The 27,938-nt window shown below is 40.9% G+C and overlaps 1 protein-coding gene and 1 long non-coding RNA gene across 17 annotated transcripts; one reads left to right on the top strand and one right to left on the bottom strand.

Annotated features, from left to right (window-relative positions):
- The first annotated feature begins 130 nt into the window (after positions 1-130).
- LOC147313850 (uncharacterized) lies at positions 131-11,280 on the top strand. Of its 9 annotated transcripts, XR_015124572.1 has the most exons (6): positions 354-569; positions 1,052-1,160; positions 1,375-1,477; positions 2,952-3,043; positions 4,211-4,444; positions 4,520-11,280. It is a non-coding gene; the product is annotated as an uncharacterized LOC147313850 (long non-coding RNA). The 9 variants fall into 9 exon arrangements; XR_015124574.1 differs by lacking the exon at positions 354-569 and adding an exon at positions 131-346 and having other exon boundaries at positions 1,052-1,477; XR_015124570.1 differs by having other exon boundaries at positions 1,052-1,477.
- On the bottom strand, positions 4,735-23,067 carry LOC147313849 (uncharacterized). Of its 8 annotated transcripts, none has more exons than XM_086260547.1 (8): positions 22,907-23,067; positions 15,363-15,532; positions 13,843-13,969; positions 13,574-13,690; positions 13,353-13,507; positions 9,518-9,621; positions 6,640-6,684; positions 4,735-6,547 (listed from the first exon to the last, which is right to left on the bottom strand). In XM_086260547.1, the coding sequence occupies exons 7-8, from the start codon at positions 6,677-6,679 to the stop codon at positions 5,712-5,714; spliced, it is 876 nt and encodes a 291-aa protein (XP_086116673.1). In that variant the 5' UTR covers positions 6,680-6,684; positions 9,518-9,621; positions 13,353-13,507; positions 13,574-13,690; positions 13,843-13,969; positions 15,363-15,532; positions 22,907-23,067; the 3' UTR covers positions 4,735-5,711. The 8 variants fall into 8 exon arrangements, with proteins under 8 accessions (XP_086116673.1, XP_086116671.1, XP_086116672.1 ...); XM_086260545.1 differs by having other exon boundaries at positions 13,353-13,489; XM_086260546.1 differs by lacking the exon at positions 9,518-9,621 and having other exon boundaries at positions 13,353-13,489.
- Between the last annotated feature and the right edge of the window lie 4,871 nt (positions 23,068-27,938).

Below are 27,938 nucleotides of genomic sequence, written 5' to 3'. Positions count from 1 at the left end.
TGTAATTTGTGTGCGCGCGTGCGTGTGACTGTTCACGCGCGCGCGAGTCTAGTCTTTCAATCAGGATATAAAGCGAAAAGACGCTACCGTAAAGACTGGTGTAAAAGCGCAAGGGAATTCATGCGGCGGATAGGAGGCGGCTGGCTTGACCGCGGCTCACAAATGACGGCTCACTTTACCGCAGTTCCGCGGCATAGAGTGCAGTGCGTAGGGCGGTGGGCACGGACAGGCCTTTCTAAGTTGTTGATGCTCAAGGCAAAATGTTTCTAATGCGTTTTTCAGTTTTCTTGAATTATTGTGGCAGCCGACGACAGCACACGTTGAACCCGAGCTCATCTTCGAACAGGTAAAGCCACTTATTACCGCACAAAGTAACTGATTTTGTTGTTAGCAACGACTGAACGCTGGGTCTCGCTTTGAGTAACCGGAAGTATAAAACCGGACAACGGAAGTAGTGGTCTGTCATGGCAGCCTACGTACGCTCTTACAGAAACCTGTGGATAGCCAAACTGTTGTCTGTTCCACTTTTTGTTTACTTTTTCTTGCTGAGCCTGAGAGAGCACATGCCTGTAAGTAGTTGCTATCTGTTTTGTAAGCTTTCCCGCGATAGTTTTGTGTAGCAGTTTAGAGGTTTGTGTGGAAAACTTTCTTTTGTGAGGAAAAACGGCCGCGATGCTAACACGTTAGCCCGTCTATGGGATTTCCCATGTAATGTTAGCATTAAGCTAATCGCTAATAACCAGTGAAAGGGTTTGGATAAGCTTGTGTTTATGTGTTATATACATTGTAGTGCATGGCTTAATGTTTGATGTTGTAAAGAAAATGTAATTACAGCAGAAATGTAATATTTTATTTTTGTTTCTGTACCAGTTTTACAGTGCTTCAACAGTAAACATCTAAAACGTATCCGCTGACTCCTGGATGTTTATTGTGGACCTGTTAGCTATCTGCCAAGCTAGAAACCAGCTTCACACCCTAGTGAGGGCAGAATAAGTACAGAGGTGTATCTCATGTGTTTACTGTTGCGCGTCATCTGCGTCCTCATGTTTAGCCTGCCGCGGCCGTTGGTTGGAGGAGCCGCAATAGTTTGGAAAGGAAGGAAGCAGTAAGGTCAGTTTCCATTCTGGGTTTTCAGCATTAATAAAGAAACCTGCAACAAGGTGAGTAATGTTTGAGGTCCAAAAGAAATCAACACAGAGACATTTTTACAGTGCTTTTCTACTCTACCTGAACATTCAAAGCGCTCTATACAGGTTGCCTCATTCACACCTGTTCATAGAAGCCCTTTTTCTGTGCTTTCTATCTAACATTCACACACGTTCATACTCTGATGAATGCATCAGAGAGTGACTTGGGGTTAATGTCTTGCCCAAGGACAGTTAGCATGCAGTCTGGAGCAGCCAGGGATCGACCCAAAAACCATCTGATTAGTAGATGACCTGCTCCACCTCCTGAGCCACAGCCGCCCCTTTTAGAGGTAAAGAATAATTTAGAAAGTAAGTACTAGGTCTGCTCGATTATGGCAAAAATGATAATCACGATTATTTTCACTGAAATTGAGATTGCGATTATTTGACGATATTTATTTAACCCTTTAAGACCTACTATAGAACCAAGTCCGCCAGAGCTTATATTATTTTTTTACATGTTGTAGTGCCGTTTGTGGGAGCATTTCAATTTGCTATGCAACTGTTATAGCCCATATTTTAATAATATGTATGCATTAAGTCCATAGTAACTACATAAATTGCAAAAAAGTGCAATAAACTACAAAAAAATTGAAAATCGTTTTTGTTTTTTTGTTTTTTTACATGTATTTCTACTTGGAGAAATTTAAGAGGTTTATCCCTCAAAACTTTAAATACAAAAAAGTTGCAAAAAATAGTTTCCCACCACAGGAAATTTATTTTGAGTGTCTTCATAGTTTTATTTTGGAGATACACCAATTTTTATATACTGCAGGAAAAACGAAAAAACAATCCTATGATGCAAATTTGCAAAGAAAACAGCAGGTGCATCAAAATAAACTATTTTCAGCAGTGCAATTCGAGTTCTAAGCATCCCAGCAACTATTCAGAAAAGTCAAACATGAGCAGTATAGGCTTTTAAGGCCTACAAGTAAAAAACTACAATTTCCGCGAAAATGACGTCACTTCCGGTTTCAGGCAGGAAATGGCGGACATGCGATCGTTCGCGCTGACATCTGTTTCACTGTGGGAAGTGTTACGAACAGCTGATCGGATCGGCAAAGCGTGTTTCTGGAATATTATGTTTTTGTTCCTGCAAGAGCTTTTTATGCAGTTTTTGCAAAGCTATATGTGGAAGGAAACCGTGACCGAGGACAAGCTGATGGCATCAGATGTAAGTACAACTCCTCCGGTTTCATATGCAAAACAAATTATTGCGCTAGCTTACACGGTTCAGGTTCTACAGGGATTTAACAATAGTTACACAACACGGAGCGTGCTGCTCTGACCGGCTTTAAAGGGTTAACAATGACTTTAAAAAATAATATAAAATAGTGTGCAACACCACTGAAGTTTCTTTTTTACCTCTCTTTTCAACCAGCGGCAGTCACTCTCCTCTCCAAATAACTCCTGCTTAGCTTTCCGAGCTTCCCTCGGGTCCTCTTAATCAGCGGTCTCCAACCTTTTTTGTGCCACGGACGGTTTATGCCTGACAATATTTTCACGGACCGGCCTTTAAGGTGTCGCGGATAAATGAGGGAGGGGCTAATAATCGGCTCGGTCATTTTTAATGATCGTTGAAAGCCCAGATCGTAATCGTGATTAAAATTCGATTAATTGAGCAGCCCTAGTAAGTACAGTAATTTTTTGAGGTGATTTGATTAAAAAAAATCATTTTTGCTTCTAATTACATAATTAAGGTGTAATTACATCTTCCAGCAAATTGATACATAAACGTATCATTTATCTACTAAAAATACATAGGAGCTGGCGTCATGTTGTGGAAGCTGCCATCTTGCCCCACCATCATACACTGGCTGAGATGGGCATCGCTGCTGCGCCTTTTCACGTTTTATGTAAGTGGATTTATACATTACTTTGAATTTAAAGATGTCAAATAGCTCTTTCACACTACATATGACCATTTCACATTTGTACATGTATATTTTGGTGATCTTTTTCTCAGTATGTTTTTCTTCTTATGGAAATAAGCTAAGATTAAACCGGTTAATGTTAGGCTCCAGTGTCCTAAAAAAATCACACCTTTCCCCTGATAAACAAATTGATTGGATTCTCACATTGTGTGGGAATTGATTATCAATTACAACTTCAATGAGCCACTTCAAAGAAAGTTTCACCTGCGTGGGCAGCAACAGAAAGTCCAGATGTGGAAACAGAAGGTTTCCACATTAAAATATTGATATTTTAATCATTTTGGGTGAAATTGTAGTTTTTCATTAACAGGAACACAGTGGAAAGAAACTATCATTCAGATTGTCTACATTGGAAAGAACTACTCCCTCTTCCGCCTTTTATAGTCATGTGTGAAATACGGCTGTATAAATGTGTGGCAGCCTGTGGCGTGCGCACTCACAACAATGGCTGAGCGTAACTGGAGTCATGTGCGCACGTATTTTACATCCACAAACAGCCGAGACGTGGTTTGCGATACATGTGGCAAGAAAATGAGGTGTTGTGGCAACACCACTAACCTCGTCAAACACCTCAAAGTAAATAGTATCACAGAATATGACGAGCTTATGTTGAGGCGAACTGAAGAGGAGGAGAAGGACGGGTGCTGCTAGGGCGAGACAGACGTCTCTCACGGAGTCCTTTAGTGCTGCAGGCAGGCAAGGTGTTCACATAGTGCACAACTTCAGGTTTGTATTTCTATATGATGAACTCTGCATTATTACGTGATAAGAACAAGTAATCTGATGTCCTGTAATCATTATGACGCTATAATTTGAGATACAATAAAAGAGTAAAGTTTTTGTACACAGTATCGGATCAGTATCGTCGATACCACCCTGAATTTTACTTGGTATCGGATCGGAAAGGAAATCAGTGGTATCACACATCACTAGTGATCAAACGTCAGGCCAAGCTGGAACTGATTCCTGTCTTCTGTGACTTCTACAACACTGTCCAATAGAGACACATGAATGAAATGCAGCGTCATTAAAAACACTGACGATCTTTATTTAAAAATGTAATATATTTACATCTGAATAAACTTTTAGGCATTACGCTGACGGACGGATGGATGGACCATGAATGCTTCCTCATCCTTCTTGTCATGCACCATGGAAGTGTCTGAGGGGCTTTTCCACTTGGAATCGGGATACTGTGTCCACACTTCAGAGGTGGAGTTTCCAGCATCTCACCTGAGCCTCATCTGCAAACAATCAGCAGGAGGGCTTCTTAAACCAGCGCTGCCTGCTACTCCTCGCCAGTTTGTTCTGCCATCTCCAGTGGTAACTAGGCTTCCCCTCTGCTCCAGTTCTGGCGTGCTCCTTCCCTGTGTTTAACCTTGTTTTCCCTGTGTTTAGGTCTCCTCTGCCAACATACTCATCCTACCCTCAAACTCCCTTACCCGTCCAGCAACTTCTTCTCCCTCTGTTGCAGAATTCCCGTTGGATTGTTCCCATCAGGAGCCAGGTGTTCAGTCTCTCGATAGCTTTTCCTCTGGTTCCTGCTCTCTGCTGACACTCCTAGCTCGAGCCACGTTCTCCATTCCCTCTCTTTAAACAAAGTCTCATAAATAGTTTAACCATGTGCATTGAATCTGCATTTGGGTCTAAGCTTTCTATGGAGGCAAGAAATCATCACAGTGACATCTATTCAATTTTTAATTCAATTTTATTTATAGAGCGCCAAATGACAGCAACAGTCACCTGAAGGCGCTTTATATTGTAAGATATACTTACAAAGAAAACCCCAACAATCATATGACCCCCTATGAGCAAGCACTTTGGCGACAGTGGGAAGGAAAAACTCCCTTCTAACAGGAAGAAACCTCCGGCAGAACCAGGCTCAGGGAGGGGCGGCCATCTGCTGCGACCGGTTGGGGAGGGGCAAGGAAAACAGGATAAAGACATGCTGTGGAAGAGAGACAGAGGTTAATAACAAGTACCATTCAGTGCAGAGAGGTCTGTTAAACATAGTGGGTGAAGAAGAAACACCCAGTGCATCATGGGAATCCCCCGGCAGCCTAATGCTGGGCATACACTGTGCGATTTTTGGCCCATTTCGAGCCGATTTTTCAGTCGTGCGACCGTTTTGGGGGTCGTCCCGAGTTTGGCCTTGATCGTGTGTCGTGCATCGTCTACATAACGAGGGTAACGGGGTAACGAGAAGCGATTAAAACCTCACGACCAGCTCCCGATCACCAATCAGGAGCTGGTCGTAAGAAATCGTAAGAAAATCAAACCTGCTTGAAATCCTGTGGGTCGTCCTGAGGGTGTCACTGCAGCGTCTCACACCGCGCACGCGCAAACGCAGAAATGAGAGCGAAGAGACGGAGTAGAACGGCGGTGCGGCGTGTGATCGGGACACAAGCGATGGAGGCACAAACTTCTCACCCCTGCGAGTCAATCGTACAGTTTGAGCAGGAGCTGAATAACGCGACTGAAAGAAATCGCACAGTGTATGCCCAGCTTATTGCAGCATGGAGGATTCAGGGTCACCTGAGTAGGCCATCAGCCTACTAAAAGGATACTGAAGAAACCCGTCGAAATAGTGTTAGTCTTCATCACTGCTGCTGCTGGACTCATTTGAACACCTCCGAAGTTTGCAAACAGGCAAGTATTCCTCTTCTTCCTCAAAGTCCTCTCGGGAACGCTTCCTCGAGCCTCCAGCTTCATGGTTGTCAAGCTCTTCGTGTGCATCTTCAAAAAGTCCATCACTGCTGCTCTCAGAGTGATCGCACACAGCTGAACTGGTCCCCGAATCAGAGTTTGCAAGCCTGGATTTTTTGCTACTACGCTCTTCTTCGTCTACATCTTCCTCTCTGGACCTTTTCGTGGATCCACCAGGCTGCAGTGCTTCTTCTGTTACCTGCTGATTGATGTCCTCATCGGCAATATTACCAGCATGAGGACAGCCCTCGCTATCAGTGTCAGAAGCAGAGAAGAAGTCAGAGTCATCATCGCTCCATCTGATTCTTTTGTTTGGTTCCAAATCTTCCTCATCCATCTCTCTAGACCTCCTCCTGGAAACACCTGGCTGAGGGTCCTCTTCTGGGATGTACTGGTGAACATCCACACGGTCTTCAAATGCCTCCTCATTTTCAATGCCAACAACAACCACAGCATTATGATCCTGGTGCTGTTCATTGTTGTCAGCATTGGCATTATTGTCCCTCACATTAATATTTTGAGCGTTGACATTGTTGTCATTGTCATCGTCATCGCTACCGTAGAGGTCATCAAATTGTTCCAGTACTGAAGCTATTAGCTCATGCAGAAACCAACGAATATCACGGAGAGCGAGATACAGGCTCACGAAGCCTCCATTAACTGGTTCATTAGCAGGTTGCTGATCTCCATTTGCAAACCTTTGTGGGTTAACCTGTTGGCCTGCAAGATCATTAAATCTTTTAATTAACATCCATAACTATCTGCTGAAAATCAGTTTTTCATCAATTTCAAGACTGAGCACATGTGCTTACCGTTTTGGTTATTTTGTGGTCCGTCTCCACTTGCACTCATTTTGACTACAAGGAACACAAAACAACAATGATCAGTAAACCTCAACTAAGAATGTTCAGAGAATTTGCTTTTTTTGTGATGACTTCAGGCTGCGTCCGAACGTACACGCCTATGTTTGAAAACGCACGTTTTCCTTTTTCGTTTAAAAAAGAAAAATAAATCCAGTCCACATGTGCAGTTTTGAAAAAATATCTCCTTCCACATCTAAACGCTAAAAACAAAGTGAAACGCTGTCAAGAACACGCCAAATCTTAATGTTGGCCAATCAGAAGTCTAGAAGCCTGGGTGGGAAAACCTCATAAAACCTTACGTACTTCTGAGAAGTTTTTGTCTTTTTCTGGAAAAGCAGTTAATTTTGTGTTACTTTCATGTGCCTTCATTGTTTCAAATGTTAATAACTAAAGACAGCTTTTTGGCTGGAACAGACTCACAACTTTGGAATGGACAAAATGCATACAGCATACATAAATGTCATTTTTTTAAATGACATTTATTCCAAACCGACGTCAGGATTTGGGTTGGGAGAGCGTCTGTGTTGAATGTAGAAGCCACGTCTGATGCCTCTGTGTTTCTAAATGGAGGCACAGTAACTGTGTGTGTATATGTAAGTGTGTCAAAACTGCAGATACTAAGAGTAACAGACACAGTATGTTGTCTACAGCTGCCATTGTAGAAACTGATCTCATGTAAACACTAACGTGGCCACAGCGTCAACAGCGGCGCACACTTTTGACATTACCTGAGTAAATGTCCGTTTTCCTCGTCCACACCTAAACACAAAAACGTCGTTTTTAAAAATCTCACCTTTCAGTGACTCAATCTGCTGTTTAGGTGTGGAAGAAAGGCCCAAATGCAGAGACAAAGCTGCGCTTTCAGAAATGTGGACGCAGCCTCAGGTTCTCAGAAATTCTAATAGTTTGAGAACAAAACTTAAGTCTTCTCTATTTTCCTAAATGAACAAAATAGTCTCAGAAATAATCGTGTTAAAAAGAGCTTCTGTCACTCTGAGATATGATTAAGAACATTTTCTCATTTATGTACATTTGTTTTCCTGAATAATAGATCCACATCATCCTCTCTATGATGGAAAATATAGTCTAGTCTTGCACAATATAAAGTACATAAATACTGTCCTGGCAGGCAGGAAAATCAGGCTTTATATATTTAAGTAAATGCTCTTAAGTTTATAAAGTGAAATTTGAGCTTACTTGAGTTCTTGGTAAATTACAGAGCAGTTAATCCTCAGGGAAACGTCGAAATGTCACTAAATAGTGGTCTGCTTTCATACGGTTGCAGTGTCTCTTCAGTTTTGTGTTCATATGCTGATGTTTTCATTCAAAACATGCTTAAATGCTGTGATGTCACTTTAGCAGCAAAGACTGTGGAATGTGCAGAGATTCTTTTTACATTTGCTCCGAGTTTGATATCTTTTAAATGGAGACAAAACAAAACAGACAGAAGTGAATCTAAAAGACTAAAGCAGTCAAAGTGTTATTATTTTTATTTATTCTGATAGTTCCTGTAAAGTTCTACTCTAAGAGATTCATCTCGGCTTTCATGCAGGATTAAAGCTCAATAACACACAAAATATAAAACATTTCTTTATGGTTGTTAGGCAAAGTTATCAAAGCATATATCCACTAATATGCTCTCATTCTTGCTCTGCTCCCTAATTTTTCCCTGGAGGCATCGCTATGGCAACAAAACAACAAGCTGTTTCCAGAGCTTAATATTGAACAGGTCTTTGTTATAAACTTTATTTGTACAAATGTGTGATGTTGATGTGCACAACGTGGGATTTAGACCTCGGAGGGTTAATCAACAAATCACGAAAAATTAGCTTTAAATTTGTGTTCATGACGGTGCAGATTTCTGACATTTTGTGTACTTTAAGCATTTAACAATTTGATTGTTTTCTAATAAAAACTGTGTGAAACTCAAGTTAGACCTGTGTTTGTAAATGAACCGCCCCTGTTGTGTAGCTTTCTGGATTTTATACTTATTGGGCTACATATTAATTTACTATACAGTAGATACAATCTAAACTCACATGTTTTGTGTAAGTAAAGTGTTTAATCATGTGGGCTACAGACAGTAATCCAGTTATGGACTATATTGATATGAGAAACGTGCACACTTACTGCATTTGAATCATTTTAACCATATGTAACCAGCTGCATGTCATGGTCCCGGGACTTCTACCTGGTTTTTGGTGTCTTGTATTGTTGTTGTTTGACGTCAGTTTTAGGGTCCCTCGGTTGTTCTGTTAAGATGTTGCTTATTTGATTTCCCCTCGTGACTTCACCCCCTGTGTGTCCCCTCTGTGTATCTGCCAGTCCCCATGCCTCGTTTCTCCTCCTTGTGTTTTATTCCATGTTTTCCCAGCCCGCTATGTCTGCGTCTCTGTGTGCTTCCTGTTTTACTTTGATAGTCTCGCGTCAGTGTTGTGTTACTCCTGCCGTGTCTCGTTATGATTATCAGTGTCACCTGTGTTCCCCGTGTGCTCCCACTTCCCTCAGTAACCCTCTGTGTATTTGTGTCCGCGTCTCCTACATTTCCTACATAATAGAGCTATAATAAATGTTTGTTTGGGGTTTTTTAAGGTACAGAAATCAGCTGCTAAAATAATTGTTTTGACTTTTGGTGTTGGGAATGCTTTACGGTCTGTTCTGTAGGAACGCTGAATTAATATATTGACTGTCTGGCCCCTTCTGGCTATTTAATAGTTGCTGAAGGAGATTTTGTTCATCCCCAGCTGATCTCATCCATATTTATATAAAATCTAGCATACTCCACACCACACAAAGTCAGAAGCCAGTTAAAATCTGTACGTGGTACCTGAGGCGGTGCTGCACTGGCCAGTTGTTTCTGGCTATTTGCTGGTTCAGCCTGCCTATCACTGCAACTCTTGGCTCTTATTGGTCAGGCTGACGGCATGCTCACTCAACACAATATGAAACAGAGAACAATAGAAACATTAGTGCTGTTAGTCTGCTCCACTATAGCTACAGCGGTATGAAAACTGCCTTTTCCTTGTCACTCACTCACTAGTTTTCACCTTCCCAGTTTATCACCCTCTATTTTCAGCATACCCCCTATGTAGCACTATATGGTGTGTGTGTGTGTGTGTGTGTGTACAGAGAGGCAGCCAGGTTCATAATGGATATGAGGAAGTGTTTTTTTTTTTAAAAAAAGCAGCCACATTCAGGTAAAAGTGTAAAATCAAATGATCCATCAATAAAGGATAATGTTGGATCAGTGTTTCAATATTTATCTTTTATTAGATGTTCATGTGGTTTGGTTATTTGCCTTTTGGTTGAAAGTACACTGAGAGGACTTTTTCATTAGTGATCTTAATAGTATTTTTTTCATATTAATGTAATTTTTCATCTAATTGAATACAATCTATTTGTGTATGATTGTCAGTCCAAAGAGGGAACGTGAGGAGAAAGTACAAGGTCAGGAAGAGCCGGAAATCCCATCACTAGCGCTTTTGGTGCGAGCCTTCCTCTGCTCTTCCTCGTGTTGTGCCTCAGTGTGTGATGAGAGCAGTTCTTTTCCACTTGGTGGTACTGTCTGACTACCAATCAGTGTAACTTTTGCGACAAGTGGGCAAGCGAGTGATGTTGGAGACTTGCCTACGCAGGTGCTATAGTACATGCCGTGCGCTAAGAGACAGAGCTGCAGTGAAGCTTTGCTGGTCCAGCAGCGGCCCTCCCCTCCGCTGTAGTGATGGGATTTCCGGCTCTTTTTAGAGAACCGACTCTTTCGGCTCCGAACCGGCTCTTCAGGTTGTTTTGTTGCTTTAATTTATTTATTATTAACAATAATATAAAATTATGCACAAAAGGAATTACTAACGTAAAAAAAAAAAGTGGTTTTATTTATATATGTTTATATATAAATATATACGGTGGCCCCTAGAGACAAAACACGTACAAACTCCAAAACACATTTCTAGCATGAACTGAACTTCCAAAGCAGAGCTACTAGATCACTTAAATTACACAATTGAAAGCATGTGTGTGTTGTTTGTGTATTTATACACAGGCACTCGTATATATTCAAATAATTTTAAAAAAAGTTCATTTACCTGTTACTACCACACACCAAATCCGGTCATTGGTACTTGCTGGCTTGTGTAGCCACGAGGTAACAAAAGCTCAACACTGCCCCCTAGCATCCTGGAGCACTGCTGTTGTGTTTGTACGTGTTTTGTCTGTAGGGGCCACCGTAAATATACTTTTTATTCACTCCACATAAAATGTAATAAATAAATCATATAATACAAAAATCAACTATTCACATTTCAACTTTTAACTAATTAAATTTTCAGCTTTTTCCTTTTAAACAAATTTAAAGTGAAACAACACAAAACACTGCAAACCACAACACAATTAAATATAAATTAAAATATGAAAACAAAAAGAACATGCATATTCTCTGTCATATGGACCTGCATGAATAAACTTTCTGAATCCTTTATCATCTGCAACTGAAAATAGTTGTAGATGATTACTATACCTTTCTAATGTGATGTTGTTGTCCCTGCTCTCTCTCTCTCTCTCTCCCTCTCTCAGTAGCTCAGAGAGAGAGAGAGAGAGAGAAAACAAAACAAAACAAAGGAGCCGGCTCTAAGAGCCGTTTCGTTCGCGAACGACCCATCACTACTCCGCTGAAACTGCTAGCTGACTGCGAGATGCTCTTCTCAGCCCGTTCTCAAGAGTGACACGTTTGTGCGCTCGCTCTAGTGGTTCCCCCTCAGAGAAAGCTCAATTAAATAAAGACAGGATCCGCTGCATTCCCAGTGCTCACTTATATTTCAGAGGCACTCAGCAGCCATCTGTAGTCCACTAGTCTAGTCTCCTTGATGGTGCTCATATTGCTTTCATAATTTCTGTGTATGCCCTCTCTCAGTGGGCCACTGCTGCTGTTCTAGTTTCCTATTATTTTGCTGTATCAGTTAACCAATCAGAAAAATATTATTTTTTCAATTCACTCTCGTCAGCCAGCAGGTCATCAGCTGTTCACTTGGTTTTGGGCACCACCAGTATTTCGTCACCGTCTTGGATGCTGTAGGATTGGAGAGCTCGCGTGTTGTACTTCATTTCCTCTGGACCGAAGGCACTGCCCTTGTCGATGTTGTAGAGCCTCATGCTGTTGGTAGACAGCTGGACCACTGCTCGCCTGCTCCCTCCAGGCAGCTATGGAGCTGCCCAGCACAGCGTCCGTAGAAAGCTGAGTAAGCCGAGGGTTGCTCCGAATGATGGCATCTACAGCGCTTAGCCCAACTGCCATGGTCCTCAAATCGTTGGCCTGAGCAATGCGGTCCAGGAGCTTAATCATCCGCTCCATCTCAGCGTTGAATTCAAAAGCTGAAGAGTCTGCGGGGTCCATGTTCTGGTCGTGATCTTCTGTCATGGAGCAGCTGTGTGCAGGCAGGAGTGGAAGTAGAAGGACCCAAAGTGCAGACACTCGGAGGCGGAAAGTAACTCAAAACTCAGCTTTTATTGCTGGATGGCAAAACGTGGCAAACGTAACAAAAATCCAAATAAACTTACATGAACAGGCAGATGGACCACACAGCATAAATGAGAATAGATCCCGACACAGAAACACAGGGCTTAAATACACAGAGGGAGCAATCAGGGAATGGGTAACAGGAGGGAAACACAGCTGGGGCAAATCAGGCCTGACGAGACAAGGGGAAGCAAAACCAGACACATTAACATCAGACATGGACTTTCAAAGTAAAACAGGAAACACAGACTCACAAGCAGGCATTATAACAAAGGGAACAGAGACGTGGGACCAGGGCAGACACTGACTGGACGTGGGGATACAGCAGACAGAGGAGACAGCAACTATGGAACACAGACAGAAAAGCAGAACACTAAAACTCTAACCAAACCCACCCAGAGACCCTAAACTAAGAATAATCCTAAAACCCATAAAGCAAAGCTAGAATATAATGAAATAACAAAATAAACCAAAAACACAAAACACTGGGTCAACGACCCAGGGACCCTAACACTATCAGCAACTCCCTCTACATTACATGCAGCTGTGGGGTTTATTGGTAATATAAAAATACTGATTCAAGCACCTGTAAACTATGACTGAAATGTCAGTGTTTGGGACAAAAATGCATATTTTTATATAAATTTCACTACGATTGTGTCTAATATATGTGCGATCTTTTGAAAATTTAGGATTTGCAAATAAATGTAAAACTGTATTTTTTGAAGGTTTTGTTGTTTTGAGTTTTTGTGGGCTTGAACAAACATGTGCACTGATTACATCATTGATAAAGTATACCCAAGCAAAATAAATCATCTCCAGGGTCCTTCACAGCAAAGGTATTTTAAAATGTTAAACTGGTGCTGATTGAACTATTAAAATTGTTTTATAGTACTAGAGTACTAGTACTTTTAACACCGAGTTTTGTAAACTCTGTGTTAAGAGATTTCATCTACTTCTAAATGTCAAGTGCTTAGGCACTAAGGGCAAAGTACAAAGGCATAAGTCATTTACTAAAGTGATTCACAGTGGTATGAGTAGTAGAGAAGGAAAAGAAAGCAACGGTTACATTTTATAAGATTTTATAATTTCCAAAAGGTATTTTTCATTCGAGGATTCTCCAGAACAGCAGATTATTAAATGCCACACTGACCTGTTCTACTTTTTCCTCACAGTGAACCTCCACCTGGGCACGGCAGCGAGGTCGGAGGTCAATCTCAGCAAGTGGTTCAAGCTTGCCATACTTGTTTACGAGGGAATGGTATCGAGGAGGAGAGCAGGGTGTGTCGTCTGTTTTAACAGCACTTACTGTAGCACACATAAACCAACACTCATACCACTGCTCATACAGTGTAAACAAGGGTGTGGGTGTACCTATAAGGCAGCTCCTCTTCAGGGTAGTCTAAGTAGTAACGGATGAAGAACCTCTCTGCGTCCTCTCTCTCACTGTCAGTCACAGCACTGCCGTTTAGCAGTGATACTGAGGGAAGCCTGAAGAGGAGAGATGACATATTGTGCAGGTATCTGTTTATTGACCTTCTGCAGGTCAGAGTACAGCTCAGATCTGTGGATTATTCAAGCTCTCATCAATGTCCTCTACTTGCTGTGTAGGATGTCATTTCTCTCTAATGTCACAGACTTACTGCGCTATCATGAGGCTGCGTCGCTCTGCATTGGTGTAGGCCTGCAGTAAGGGAATGCCCTGCAGGCGCACCTCCTCCAGCCTGGGGAAGAAGTTCAGCTTCTCTACATCTTCCCACTGGTTTAGACCTGACAGTGCACGTGCGCGCACCAGCACACACACAAAGATGTCATGTTTCAAGCTTGCACACCAAAAAGTCTTTATAGGGATGGGGTGTGAAACTGCATATGTGATGAAAGTTGGACACTGTGCACTATTTTTATTTATTGAGGAAGCTGTGTGATAAATGCCATCAAGTGGAGTCAACTGAGTTGGGATCGGGGATGTAACGTTAAAATTAAGCCAGCTCACCAGACCTCTACAGTCTGGCTCTGTAGTAGCTACTCATGCCCACTTAAGACAGACAACCTGAGCCTACCTTACTTACAAGACATTATATATACAGTATAACAGATGCAATATAATACCACACAAATAACCCTCCATCATATTACACAATATACATATAACATTATGTCACTCTATTTAAACATGATACTTCATGTTAGTTTTAAAATGGTCCTATTGTGCATTTCCCCATTTATATATCTACTATTAGTGATGGATATGCATATTTAACCTGGTCAGTTTTAAATGGTGTGATCAGAGCATAAACAAATGGATCCTTTGAGCCAGAAGCTCAAGCTCAGACTGCTGTAGCCTAAGCTTTTGTGCCTGACAGTGTTTCCTACCCTTGCCTCTGCATGATGTCAATTACAAAGGAGTGTTCTACATTAGCTGATACTAGAACAGCTATATCTGCAGCTGAACCTTCAGAGGTCATGTATTGCAGGAAATCTAGTTGTCAGGTTTTGATAAGGAAGAACCCCGTGCATGTTCATTTTTGCTCTCCTTTTTTCCTCTTCTTTTTACCCTCAACCCCAACAGGACCTGGTAGATGGCCGCTCCTGACTACAGAATCAGAATCAGAGAGACTTTATTTATCCCCAAGGGGCAATTAAGATACAGAGCAGCATGACGTTAAAAATAAGGAAATGCGGGACGAAGAATACGAGAGGGGTCATTGATAATTTTGGCTGCCTGTCTAAGGACCTGTTGGCTGAAAACCTGTGCAAGAGTTCTGACAGGCAGGCCAATGATTTTTGAGCACACTCATGCAGTGTCCTGCAGTCTGCTCCTGTTCTGAAGGCTGAGGGAGTGGAACCAGCAGGTAATGGAGACAGTCATGATGCTTTCCAGGAATACATAGTTAAAAAGTCATCATGATGGGTGTGCTGACTCCAAAGGAGCTGTTTCCTAAGGAGGTATAGCCGTTGGTGGCACCTCCCGAGAATCTCCTCTGTGTTAGCAGAGAATTTCAGGAGGCTGTCAAACCTCCTGAAATTCTTGTTCTTCTTGTTGCTCAGTGTCCAGTCTCACCGGTAACTCGCTATAAGCCTTTTCCTCTGCGACTTCTCTATGCTGTACACATCCAACAGCTAATACACCATCTTTCATTAATAGTTTGATATTCATGGTTACCCGTGTCACACAGTGCTTAAAGTGCTTCTTTTTTTAGATGTAGTAGAGCCTCATGCTGTTGGTAGACAGCTGGACCACTTGTAGCATCCCCGGTTGAAAAGATGGTCTCTCAAACTGATGGTTCACAATCCTTTTATTAAACCGCCGTGTATGTGAACACACCGTAAGAGCTACAACACACAGAATAAAAGACTATTAGTAAATCAAACAGTGTGTTACCTTTAACCTTTTGACTTATTCATTAATCACAAATTAATTCTCTTTACCTTGCATAACAAATAACACTAAAACTTGTAAATTATTGCATATAACAGGGAAATCGTTGCATCGCTGCCTAAACATGATGAGGTACGTTAGCACCCTCTAGTGGGTGAAAACTAGTGATGTGTCCTGTGTGTCGAAGCTTCGAATCGTGCGTCGGGTAATCGCGGGGGCGTTTTTCTGAAGCGCGTATCGAGGCTTGCTTTGATTACGTATGCAGTGACGTTCGAGGCCTCGCGGGCAGTCCGTACCACGTGACTGATTCAGGGACTGGTTCATCGGTTCGCGCCAGATTCGAAATAACATGGGCAGGAAAACAGCTGATTCCCCATCACACCGTGTTGTGGAATTGGATTACGTACGTGCTACATAGTTACTTGTGCATTTCTTCTTCGATGGAACCAGCAAGGAAGAGATGTTTTTTATTTTTATTTTGTCTCTCCTAATAAAGTATGCACACAGTAATAAATATCACAAATGATAAACACCAAAATATAAATAAACAACACTACACATCCTATAATCTGATTTCTGTCTTTTAGTTTATTAAAAAGTGAAGCACCAAACACTAGTTTGTGTCATTATCCAGATGTACATAAGGTTTACACATCATTATAATCAAAGAGCCCGCTTCACTTGAATTGTCCACTTGATGGCGCAGTAGAGCAAATGAATCATCACAATGCTTCGAACCATGAGTCGACCAATTGGATGGAAAGCTTCAGTTCATCATGAGGCTTCATCTCACCATCACTAGTGAAAACTTAGCCTTTATGCTTAGTAGCGGTCAGCAGCTACATGCTCCGTAAAACAACAGAATATATATCTACAGGACAAACTTTGTTACAAACCTTGTTCCCTCATCAACCAGGTGCTAAGAAACTGCTTTCGACTCAGTGTTGCACCTTAATAGCCGTTCTTTTCCCCATTCCTGTCCATTAACCATAGAGCACACCTCTCTGTGCATTAAAACTCGCGCTTCTGCTTTATGGTTTACGCCACTTGATTTACGGCACCTTGTCGCTCTGTGACTTTCAAAATAAAAGCACCCGCTCCAACAATATAATAGTCACTCATAACTTTACAAAACAATTTACAAAATATTAATGAGGTGATTTACACCACTGTCGTGAACTGCTTTTTCAGCTCAGCCACTGTCTGGTCCAAACGGATGCTCAGCTGGCACAAAGACAAACAATTTCTACGTTTGCGACTTTCAGAGTAACAGCAAGAGCACAGCAGGTTAAAGTTAGGAGCCGTCTGTAGGTTGACAGCTATACTGTTAAAAGTGAACCAACACAACCCAGGTCATGAACTCAAGAAGCTGCAGTTCACGCTGTTACGAACAGACTCTGAAACAGGAAGAGACCGCCGTGTAAGCCGTTTCATTAGTTATATTTAAGAAGAGTTAAGTTATTCACCTAAATGAATGGGTTTTTTTTTTTTTCATTTTGCATTGTGTTGTACATGTAGAGATCAACAAATCACTAGTCGTACTGAATTTTAAGGTTTAAGCTTGTTTAATTACACGTTCAGCAGACATCAAAGTACATCCTCATCCAGCTCAACTGGTATCTTTTTTTCATCTTATAAATTCCAATCTAAAGTGAATTCACTGCTTGAGCTCAGCTTTGGTCTTAAACTTCCAAAAACAACACGTGGCTCAATAATCTTTGCCTGATGATTGACAGATAGCTCGCCAAGGCTGGAAGTAAAGCAAGAGAAACTCTAACTGAAAGAAAAAATCTAAAGAATGTTGAATTTTTTGAATAAATTCTTTTCAGGGAAGGATATTCCCAAAAGTTAAGTTCCTGTGGACCTTTTCCCAAGGGAAGAATGTTTTGTTACTCATGTAAGTGACTTCTTAAGTAATCTGCAGTCACATAGATGAGTGATGAAATGATCTCCCACTAGCTAAAAACGGTAGCTAGCTAGTACTGCTGGGACGCAATATTTTCATAAGCTAAGATGATCTTGAAAGTCCATTCATAGCTGCCGCCACTTCCTCCTCACTAATCCTCGACACTTCCTGACTTTCTTTGTCTCTGTCTCATTTTCTACATTCATGAGCTTCATGTGCTCCAGCTGTTTTCTCAACACACTCCCTTTATTTGTCACTACGTTTTCATTTTTGTCCTTGATTACCTTAATTTGCTGAATATTCCTTCTCTGGTCCTTTTCTTGTTGCTCAGTGTCCAGTCTCACCGGTAACTCGCTATAAGCCTTTTCCTCTGCGACTTCTCCATGCTGCACACTTCTCAGTACTCCTGTATTTTTTCGTCATCTCCCTGACTGACCTTTCTTTCATCCTACAGACCACCATCTGATGCTGCCTTGTTGCATTCTCCTGACACCACCTTGGATTCTCCTGTCTCTTTCAGATTGCATCTTCTGCATAAGCTGTAGTCCACCTGTGTCCACCCTCCTCCCCTCTTATGTAACCCAACGTTCCTCCCTCTCCTGCTGCCTCTGTTCCATCCCACCTATCCAACACCACCTTATCACCTCTGTTCCCTTCACTTCCATGTCCACTGAAGTCTGCTTCCATCACCACTCTCTGCTACTTCATCCGACCTACTCCAGAATTCCTGTCTCTTTTCTGACAACATCCAACAGCTAATACACCATCTTTCATTAATAGTTTGATATTCATGGTTACCCGTGTCACACAGTGCTTAAAAGCGTTTTAATTAGTTTAAGTCTGCCCCAGGGTAGCTGTGGCTACAACTGTAGCTGCCTCCACCAGTGTATGAATGTGAGAGTGAATGAATAGTGGTATTGTAAAGCGCTTTGGGTGCCTAGAAAAGCACTATATAAATCCAATCCATTATTATTATTATTATTATTATTATTATTATTATTATTATTATTATTATTATTATTATTAATTCATCTGTGTCAGGCTGTGGGTCTCAAAACCAGAGCAATGCTAAACTGCTCTGTAGAGTTGGCGTGAGGCACAGATGATGATGCCCATTGAACCATTCTGGGAATGTTTCACAACTGCACGTCTGCCATTTCTCCACAAGAGTGAGCCATAAAACAAACTCTTCATTTCCATGACTAAATGCCAGAATGAGTCCATAGATTTTTAGCGCCAGTTCAGCCAGAAAAGTGTGGCTTTAAGTACATCAGACACCAGGTGTTCTCAGGTTGCTCTCCTCCCAAGCGTAGGCAGCTGTCGATAACAAATATGTTTCCATTCTAGCGTCGCGTGATAAACTTGAAACAGGCCTGTACAGTAGAATGCAGAATGTAATGAAATATTCTCGTATTTCCAGTTTGCAGCCAAAAAAGATGATCTGCCTCTGTGGCCTCACTCAACCTCAGCCCAGTGAGCTGCATCCCATCCCATGCAGCCATGCATGCATTTCACCACACCGCTGCGGACATGCTGAGGTACACAGTGTTTATATGTTACTGTAAAACTCAAATCCAAGGTAGTTCAATAAGTTCAACTTAAAAAAATATCTGTTTTTGTTTTTTCATTTGGCTGCACATACTTTGGTCTTGGCCACAAAAGGCTTCTTGTTGGGTTGAGTGAAAAACATTGTGCACTGTTTTTGGAACAGTTATTTGCTGCTGTACATAAATGCACATAAAAGGCTACAGCCTGGACAGATAACCTGAAATGAGCCCATCTCGACATCATGTTGCAGTGTCTGCCTTTTTTGAGCAAATTAAACTGAATCTTTTTTCATAATGTTGAGCAGTTTTGCAGATTAAGTACACACTGCATAAAAGTGTGCATTTGTATTGTTTCAAAGGCAATTTTATTATAGTGAAGATTTCTAACACAAAGAAGCAATGCATGAATCATATTAACCCTTTAAAGCCGGTCGGAACGGCACGCTCCGTTTTGCATAACTATTTTTAAATCCCGGTAGCACTGCAACCACGTAAGCTAGCGCAATAATTTTTTTTGCATATGAAATAGTGATGGGATTTCCGGCTCTTTTTAGAGATCCGGCTCTTTCGGTTCGGCTCACTAAAAAGAGCCGGCTCTTTCGGCTCCGAACTGGCTCTTCAGGTTGTTTTGTTGCGTTAATTAATTTAACAATAATATAAAATTATGCACAAAAGGAATTACTAACGTAAAAAAAAAAAAAGTGGTTTTGTTTGTACGTGTTTTGTCTCTAGGGGCCACCGCATATATTTATATATAAACATATATAAATAAAACCACTTTTTTTTACATTAGTAATTCCTTTTGTGCATAATTTTATATTATTGTTAATAATAAATTAATTAAAGCAACAAAACAACCTGAAGAGCCGGTTTGGAGCCGAAAGAGCCGGAAATCCCATCACAACTCTGCCCAGCGTAAAGCACAAGGCTCGCGTGCAGGGTGAAGCGGAAAAAAAGTGCAAGAGAGAGGGTGAGAGAAAGAAAAAAAAATACAACCCACGTGACGGCTCGTGATAAGGATACGGCTTGTGTCGTTCACGTCAAAGAGCCGGTGTTCCAGATCTACTGGCGTTTAGATCAACTGGCGTTGGTCGAACAGATGTGCGGCAGTCTTGCGTTTCAGGAGCTGCTACCGACAAACCAGCAAAAAAAATGCCAAATGTGTCACCTGTGACACTTGTGAGGTTGTCTCAAACACACTCCGTCAGTCTTGATGCTGTTGAACAACAAAATGTTTAAAATGTGGCGAGTTTACCTGGTGATATCCTCATGCGCGACGCGATCGCGAAAACAGCAAACAAGTAACACCACGCCGATGTTGTTCACAGGACAGCAAGAGTAAACGATCGGGAGACTCTTGTCGTCGTTATCGTTCCCCTCGCACGGTTTATTTCTCCGGTTTCAGCGTTTTTGCTTCACAACTAAAGCGAGCAGTTTACTTTGTGCACTAACATGGACTCGAGTCAACCAGCGCCACCTCTGGCCAAGTGCCACAGCCTACAGCCAGATCAACCTGTGACACACATCTGCACCACGTTTGATTTCGTTTCTTGCACATTTGTACCTTTCAATTGTGTCTGTTTGTGAATCATGCAAATAAACCTTTGAAATGAATGAAATGATATCATATATTCCTTATTGGCCTACATTTGTACAAAATTCCAAATTATATACACAAAGTCATAAAAATCACCAAATTGGTCATCATGATTTTAATATTCTCTTTTTCCATGACAATGAAATACGCCTTGGACAAACATGACACATCAATATTTCATTAGTGTTGTCACATCACATCCTGTAAGCATCGTCTGCCTGTGTCCTTTCTCTGGAAATTAATATTTCCAGCCAATATAGGCAACCCATCAACATGGCTGGAGAGTTGGTAGTTATATATAAAGTCAGTGACTCAGGTGTGTCGCTTGGTTTGTCATCTGTTTGTGAGACTGGAGGAGACGCAATCTTTTGTTTTAAATCTTAGTTAGGAAGGTTCCTGTTTTAAAACAAGCACGTATTGTGAGAAATGCAAGAAGTACATCTGCAGAAAGCACACAGTTACATTCTGTCCATCATGTGGACAAAATTGAAAATGTTGAGCATTGAAAAACTGAGAACGTTGGGCAAGTTCAAAATACGTGTTTGTAAGAACGAAAAACCAAATTGTTCCTAAAATAGTTATGGAAAGTCTAACTGTTGTATGTCTGTGTTCTACATGTTTATCTGATGGGAAATAAAGTTGCTATTGTTTTATTGCAGTTTTTGAACAATTCTGAGTGGATTTACACAGTACGGGTCAAAATGACCCGCAACAAAATCAATGTCATTTTTTTGTTCTTCAACATAATACAAGGGTTCATTTCATTTCAACTTGTCTATGATCTTCAATTTGTAGCAGATCCACTATCACACAGCACCTAGAGCAGTTTCAAATGGAGGTCAGTCCACTGCTACCATAGGCCACTACTAGATTAACTTGTGACACATCTGCACCTGCTGCTATGATCACATTGAGTAGAGGCTGAGTGGCTGCACTTACCCCTGGTACATCCAAATCTACCCACAAACATGTTGAAAGATGCAATCCCAGCAATGTGGATTGTCAACACTAAAAACAATCAGTAAGCAAAGACAACAGGGATCAATTTTTTCTGTTTATTTAGCACCCACAACATTTGTAGTCGCCTTCTGCACAGGGGACGTCCACACACACTGTGTGGTACCACTTTCCACAGAAGGTGCAATCAGTCTGCAAGATTGAATGAGATCGTCAGAGTCATTGTCTGACTGTTTATTACTAATCACCTGCGGTACATTCACAGTAACTGCCATCTCCTTACAAATGTTCATTAGATTGACCACACTTATACAGACTGTATATCACAACCAACTCTAACATGTTTTTTCTCAGAGAAAAGACGCAGACAGACTACGCTAACGACATGCGATGTTACAACACTAGTGAAATATTAGTGTCATTCCATTCTTTTCAAAGGTTTATTTGCATGACGCACAAACAGACACAATTGAAAGGTACAAATGTGCAAGAAACGAAATCAAACGTGGTGCAGATGTGTGTCACAGGTTGATCTGGCTGTAGGCTGTGGCACTTGGCCAGAGGTGGCGCTGGTTGACTCGAGTCCATGTTAGTGCACAAAGTAAACTGCTCGCTTTAGTTGTGAAGCAAAAACGCTGAAACCGGAGAAATAAACCGTGCGAGTGGAACGATAACGACGACAAGAGTCTCCCGATCGTTTACTCTTGCTGTCCTGTGAACAACATCGGCGTGGTGTTACTTGTTTGCTGTTTTCGCGATCGCGTCGCGCATGAGGATATCACCAGGTAAACTCGCCACATTTTAAACATTTTGTTGTTCAACAGCATCAAGACTGACGGAGTGTGTTTGAGACAACCTCACAAGTGTCACAGGTGACACATTTGGCGTTTTTTTGCTGGTTTGTCGGTAGCAGCTCCTGAAACGCAAGACTGCCACACATCTGTTCGACCAACGCCAGTTGATCTAAACGCCAGTAGATCTGGAACACCGGTCCGTGAAAATATTGTCGGGCATAAACCGTCCGTGGCGCAAAAAAGGTTGGAGACCGCTGATTAAGAGGACCCGAGGGAAGCTCGGAAAGCTAAGCAGGAGTTATTTGGAGAGGAGAGTGACTGCCGCTGGTTGAAAAGAGAGTTAAAAAACTTCAGTGGTGTTGCACACTATTTTATATTATTTTTTAAAGTCATTGTTAACCCTTTAAAGCCGGTCAGAGCAGCACGCTCTGTGTTGTGTAACTATTTTTAAATCCCTGTAGAACCTGAACCGTGTAAGCTAGCGCAATGATTTGTTTTGCATATGAAACCAGAGGAGTTGTACTTACATCTGATGCCATCAGCTTGTCCTCGGTCACGGTTTCCTTCCACATAAAGCTTTGCAAAAATTGCATAAAAAGCTCTTGCAGGAACAAAAACATAATATTCCAGAAACAGGCTTTGCCGATCCGATCAGCTGTTCGTAACACTTCCCACAGTGAAACAGACGTCAGCGCGAACTGTCGCATGTCCGCCATTTCCTGCCCAAAACCGGAAGTGACGTCATTTTCGCGGAAATTGTAGTTTTTTACTTGTAGGCCTTAAAAGCCTATATTGGTCATGTTTGACTTTTCTGAATAGTTTCTGGGATGCTTAGAACTCGAATTCCACTGCTGGAAATAGTTTATTTTGATGCACATGCTGTTTTCTTTGCAAATTTGCATCATAGGATTGTTTTTTCATTTTTCCTGCAGTATATAAAAATTGCTGTATCTCCAAAATAAAACTATGAAGACACTCAAAATAAATTTCCTGTTGTTGTAAACTATTTTTTGCAACTTTTTTGTATTTAAAGTTTTGAGGGATAAACCTCTTAAATTTCTCCAAGTAGAAATACATGTAAAAAAACAAAAAAACAAAAACGATTTTAAATTTTTTTGTAGTTTATTGCACTTTTTTGCAATTTATGTAGTTACTATGGACTTAATGCATACATATTATTAAAATATGGGCTATAACAGTTGCATAGCAAATTGAAATGCTCCCACAAATGGCACTACAACATGTAAAAAAAATAATATAAGCGCTGGCGGACTTGGTTCTATAGTAGGTCTTAAAGGGTTAAATAAATATCGTCAAATAATCGCGATCTCAATTTCAGTGAAAATAATCGTGATTATCATTTTTGCCATAATCGAGCAGCCCTAGTGCAGCAACAAAAACATAATATTCCAGAACAGGCTTTGCCGATCCGATCAGCTGTTTGTAACACTTCCTACGTTGGAATAGACGTCAGCGCGAACTATCACATCTCCGCCATTATCTGCCCAAAACCCGAAGTGACATCATTTCGCGGAAATGTAGTTTTTTTTTTACCTTCAGGGCCTATACAAGTATATACTGGTGTTTTTAAAAGTTATGTTTGACTTTATGACTTTCTGTGTCGTTTCTGGGATGCTTAGAAGTCAAATTGCACTGCTGGAAATAGTTTATTTTGATGCACATGCTGTTTTTTTGCAAATTTGCAGTATAATATTTATTTTCATTTTTCCTGCAGTATATAATAATTGGTGTGTTTAAAAAATAAAACTATGAAGAAACTCAAAATAAATTTCATGTGGTGGGAAACTATTTTGTGCAACTTTTTTGTATTTACAGTTTTGAGGGATAAGCCTCTTAAATTTCTCTAACTAGAAATATATGTTAAAAAAGCAAAAATGATTTTCAATTTTTTTGTAGTTTATTGCACTTTCTTGCAATTTATGTAATTACCAGAGGTGGGACCAAGTCATTGTTTTGCAAGTCTCAAGTAAGTCTCAAGTCTTTATCCTCAAGTCTCAAGTCAAGTCTCAAGTAATGTCAGGCAAGTCAGAGTCGAGTCTCAAGTCACTGGTGTAAAAGTCCGAGTCAAGTCACAAGTCTGAAACTTTGAATTTCAAGTCCTTTCGAGTCTTTAAAAAAAAAACAAAAAACGAAAAAAGCATGTTGCAGTTATGCTAAATGTAAATATTAGACCATGTAATTTTAAAATCTGTGTTTTTCTCAACACATGACAAAATAGTGAACTTAGAAAATATACACAAATTGTGAAATTGCACCTCTTTAAAATGCAGCTCAATTAAACCTAGCTCCAAGAATAATTTTCACCGACAGTTCTGAGATAAGCTGCATGTTATTCTTGGATGCGGTTGTAGGACCGGCTTTAAAATCGCATGACAAAAATATCATACACATTAAAAAGAACTGCATCACCAACGTAGCCTGGACAACATTTGCTAGTTAGATGAAGTCAGCTATCTCATCTTAGCATATTTATATGCATATTTATAATCATACGCTTCTTGGAGTGAGTGCATACACTCATGAAGTTTAGTAACTTCAGATCACTGCAACAAGCCCAGGTACAGTTTACCGACGGATGGGTGCAGGACCTTGAAACGCACCGTGTAGAACGAAAGACCATCGTACGTATCATAAGTTTACCAGTCTCACAAATCGTCATGATAAATACACATTCATTAACCGTTTATTAATAGGACCTTTGAGCTCAACGGTAATTAATTAGCAGTGGAAATAATTTCTGGTACCCGTCACAGAAATGTAGCAGTAACAATAATACTGTATGCTGTAATCGTACTGGGCAATTAGTGATACAAAAAACCTGTTTTATCCTGTGAATAAAAGTATATGTTTTTGTCAATGTACCATAATAACAGAGGCGAAACGCAATATTGTGTCAGGACAATTCACTATTTATGCACAATAAATAAAGGAGCATAGCGCGACAATTTCTGTTCAGCGCCAGACTTGCTTGTAACCTATATCACCAATTATGTTATGAAAATGACGCATTAACTACAACAGCAGACTGACCTTCGTGTAAATGCTTGGAGCAGACTAACCTGTGAGCTGGAGTGTTCTGGGACGTTATATTTGATCTTTGAATGGCTGCAATCCAGGCGCCTCTTTGTTACTTCGGAAACATGGCTGAACAATTTCTCTTCAACGACGTAATCCGATAACAACCGATCTCTTTACCCGTCGGCTTCTCGTGGCTGTCATGCGACCGGCTATTGCAGTTAATAATACAACAGCTTCTTGACATTTTTGTGTTTCTTTTTTATCGCTGTGTGACTGATTTCAATTGAAAGCCTGCGTGCGCTAGTACCTCTTGCCACGAGTTCCCAGAATCCTTTGCGGTTTACCCCTGAATGACGTCACATTTTCAATCTCTATATAATATGCATGTTAAATTTTATATTTGGGGTAAAATATCAAGTCTTTTCAAGTAAACTGGTTCAAGTCCAATTCAAGTCCCAGGTCATTGGTGTAAAAGTCCAAGTCAAGTCACAAGTCTTAGAACATTTTTTCAAGTCAAGTCTAAAGTCATAAAATTAATGACTCGAGTCTGACTCGAGTCCAAGTCATGTGACTCGAGTCCACACCTCTGGTAATTACTATGCACTTAATGCAGACATATTATTAGAATTTAGGCTGTAATGGTTGTGTTGATGTATAGCAACTTGAAATGCTCCTCAAAATGGCTCCACAACATGTAAAAATATAATATAAGCTCTGGCGGACTTGGTTCTATGGTAGGTCTTAAAGGGTTAAAGATGATCAAAAATCAAACACAGATTGTTGGCGCTGACAACCAAACACAGGCTAATTATCTGCTCAAAAACGCAAAGTGAACGTCTCTGCCGAAGGTTTGGAAGACAAAGGAAAGTCTGTGTATGTTTCAATCTGACAAAAAGAGCAGCAATGCTGAGTTAAAGTAACAAAGAAGGAATATTTGTAACTCCATCCTTTGGATGAGAAAGTAACATACTGTACAGTAATAGAAGTGGAACAGTAAAGTTAACATTTACTCACTTCACAGTATGTTACTGTGTTTTACTATCATTTACAACCTTAATGTATTTTTTACAGTGTAGAACCATCGGCTTCAACCCAGAGGAAAAATACTGTGTGTTTGTAGCTCCAGCCAAGAGAGATTAGATCAAGATTTGCAGTTCATCGTGTCTCATTAAAAGGCCTGATGTTTATGAATATCAGTCACATAAATGCTCATTCTGTGTCTGATCCTCCTCTAGTTTGCAATAGGACACTGAGATAAAACAAACCCAGGGACCTTGGCCCCTTTTAAACATCCAAAGCAATTATTGGAGAGCAGTGAATCTTTGTGATCTAATAGTGCTCTCGGTGTTCTTTTTGAGCTTTTAAACTAATTCCTGATTGATCGCTAATTATCGGTGACGGGGTCTCTAGAGGGAGCTGGGCCCCCCCTTCTTTTACCACCAAGTACGAAGCAGCTATAACTTTCAAAGACTCTGCTGCTTCCTGTTGCAGCTCGATATTCTGCAAGAATATTAATCGTAGCCTTTCTTTCCAATAAAGAGGGTGGCGCTTCCCCACAGCAAAACAGTGGAATCCCAATAGCACCTGGTGGATGGTGCAGTAGTCTGGGAAGCAGCTTTATTGATCTCAAGTAGTTTGACTGTATCATAATTTCAGGTGCATGTCCATACCAATCAGCTGTTGAACTTTAATTCTCAAGTCCAGCATCAAGTGAGTCCTGCTGCACTTTTTCTCTGTATTGACTTTGATGCCGAATCAAAAACATGGAACTGATAACCTTCTGTGTTAATGACAGAAGCGTCTCTTAATGGCACATCGATTGATGTTTGCTGTTTGGATGTGAATTGCTCTGCCAACAAAAGCATTAACAAAGAGGATCATTGATGACAACGTATTTATTTCTTTCAAGGTCGGATCAATCGAGGTGCAGGTTTTGTCTTGGAAATCTATTCCTTCAATTTGCACCGTGCAGCAGGATCCAGGCTATAAAGGTGGAGGCGGTGTGGTTGTGCAGCTCAAAGCTGCTGTCCTGCTTTAACCGGAGAGGCACTCTGAAGGCTCGAGGAACTGCCGTTAGACTGCAGACCTGTGAAGGTACAGTCATGGCTTTGTGATATGCAACATTCGGAAAGGTCAGTTTTTATGATTATTACCATCATCTCATAATAGCCCTGAGCCAGCTGACATCACTGATTGCTCCTCTGGAAAGTTTTTCAAGTATAACGCCCCAAAACAGGCTCCTTCATCTAAATGACCACATGTATTACGGATGTTTCCAGGTTTGTCTTTCTGTCTGAAGTTGTTTTATTTTAACTGTAAATTTGGTGAAACAACTATCTGAATCTTTACTTTTGTCACAATCCTCTGTAAGTAATAATGAAAACGATTCAAGGATCAAAACTGACCTCCTCTCCATTTGTGGCCGGCCTCCTTGTGGGGGACTGTGGTAGAGTGGATCAGTCAGAACGTCACTGGTCCACTCCCTGACTACTCCAGTTTGCACACTGAAGTCCCCCACTG

The sequence above is a fragment of the Aulonocara sp. 'chitande type north' Nkhata Bay genome, linkage group LG14, assembly GCF_057382095.1.
Source record: "Aulonocara sp. 'chitande type north' Nkhata Bay isolate Kocher_YH1m ecotype deep benthic linkage group LG14, A_spYH_male_GT1.1, whole genome shotgun sequence".
In the NCBI taxonomy this organism is placed as follows: domain Eukaryota; kingdom Metazoa; phylum Chordata; class Actinopteri; order Cichliformes; family Cichlidae; genus Aulonocara; species Aulonocara sp. 'chitande type north' Nkhata Bay.
The sequence above is the reverse complement of the archived record's forward strand: the minus strand, read 5'-3'. Positions and strand labels throughout refer to the sequence as shown.

What these genes read in the sequence shown, in the direction of transcription:
- LOC147313849 (XM_086260547.1), bottom strand. Translation starts at nt 6,679, where the DNA reads ATGAGTGCAAGTGGAGACGGACCACAAAATAACCAAAACG. An exon ending in ACCACAAAATAACCAAAACG is followed by an intron (nt 6,548 to 6,639) that starts GTAAGCACATGT and finishes ATGATCTTGCAG; the next exon opens with GCCAACAGGTTAACCCACAA.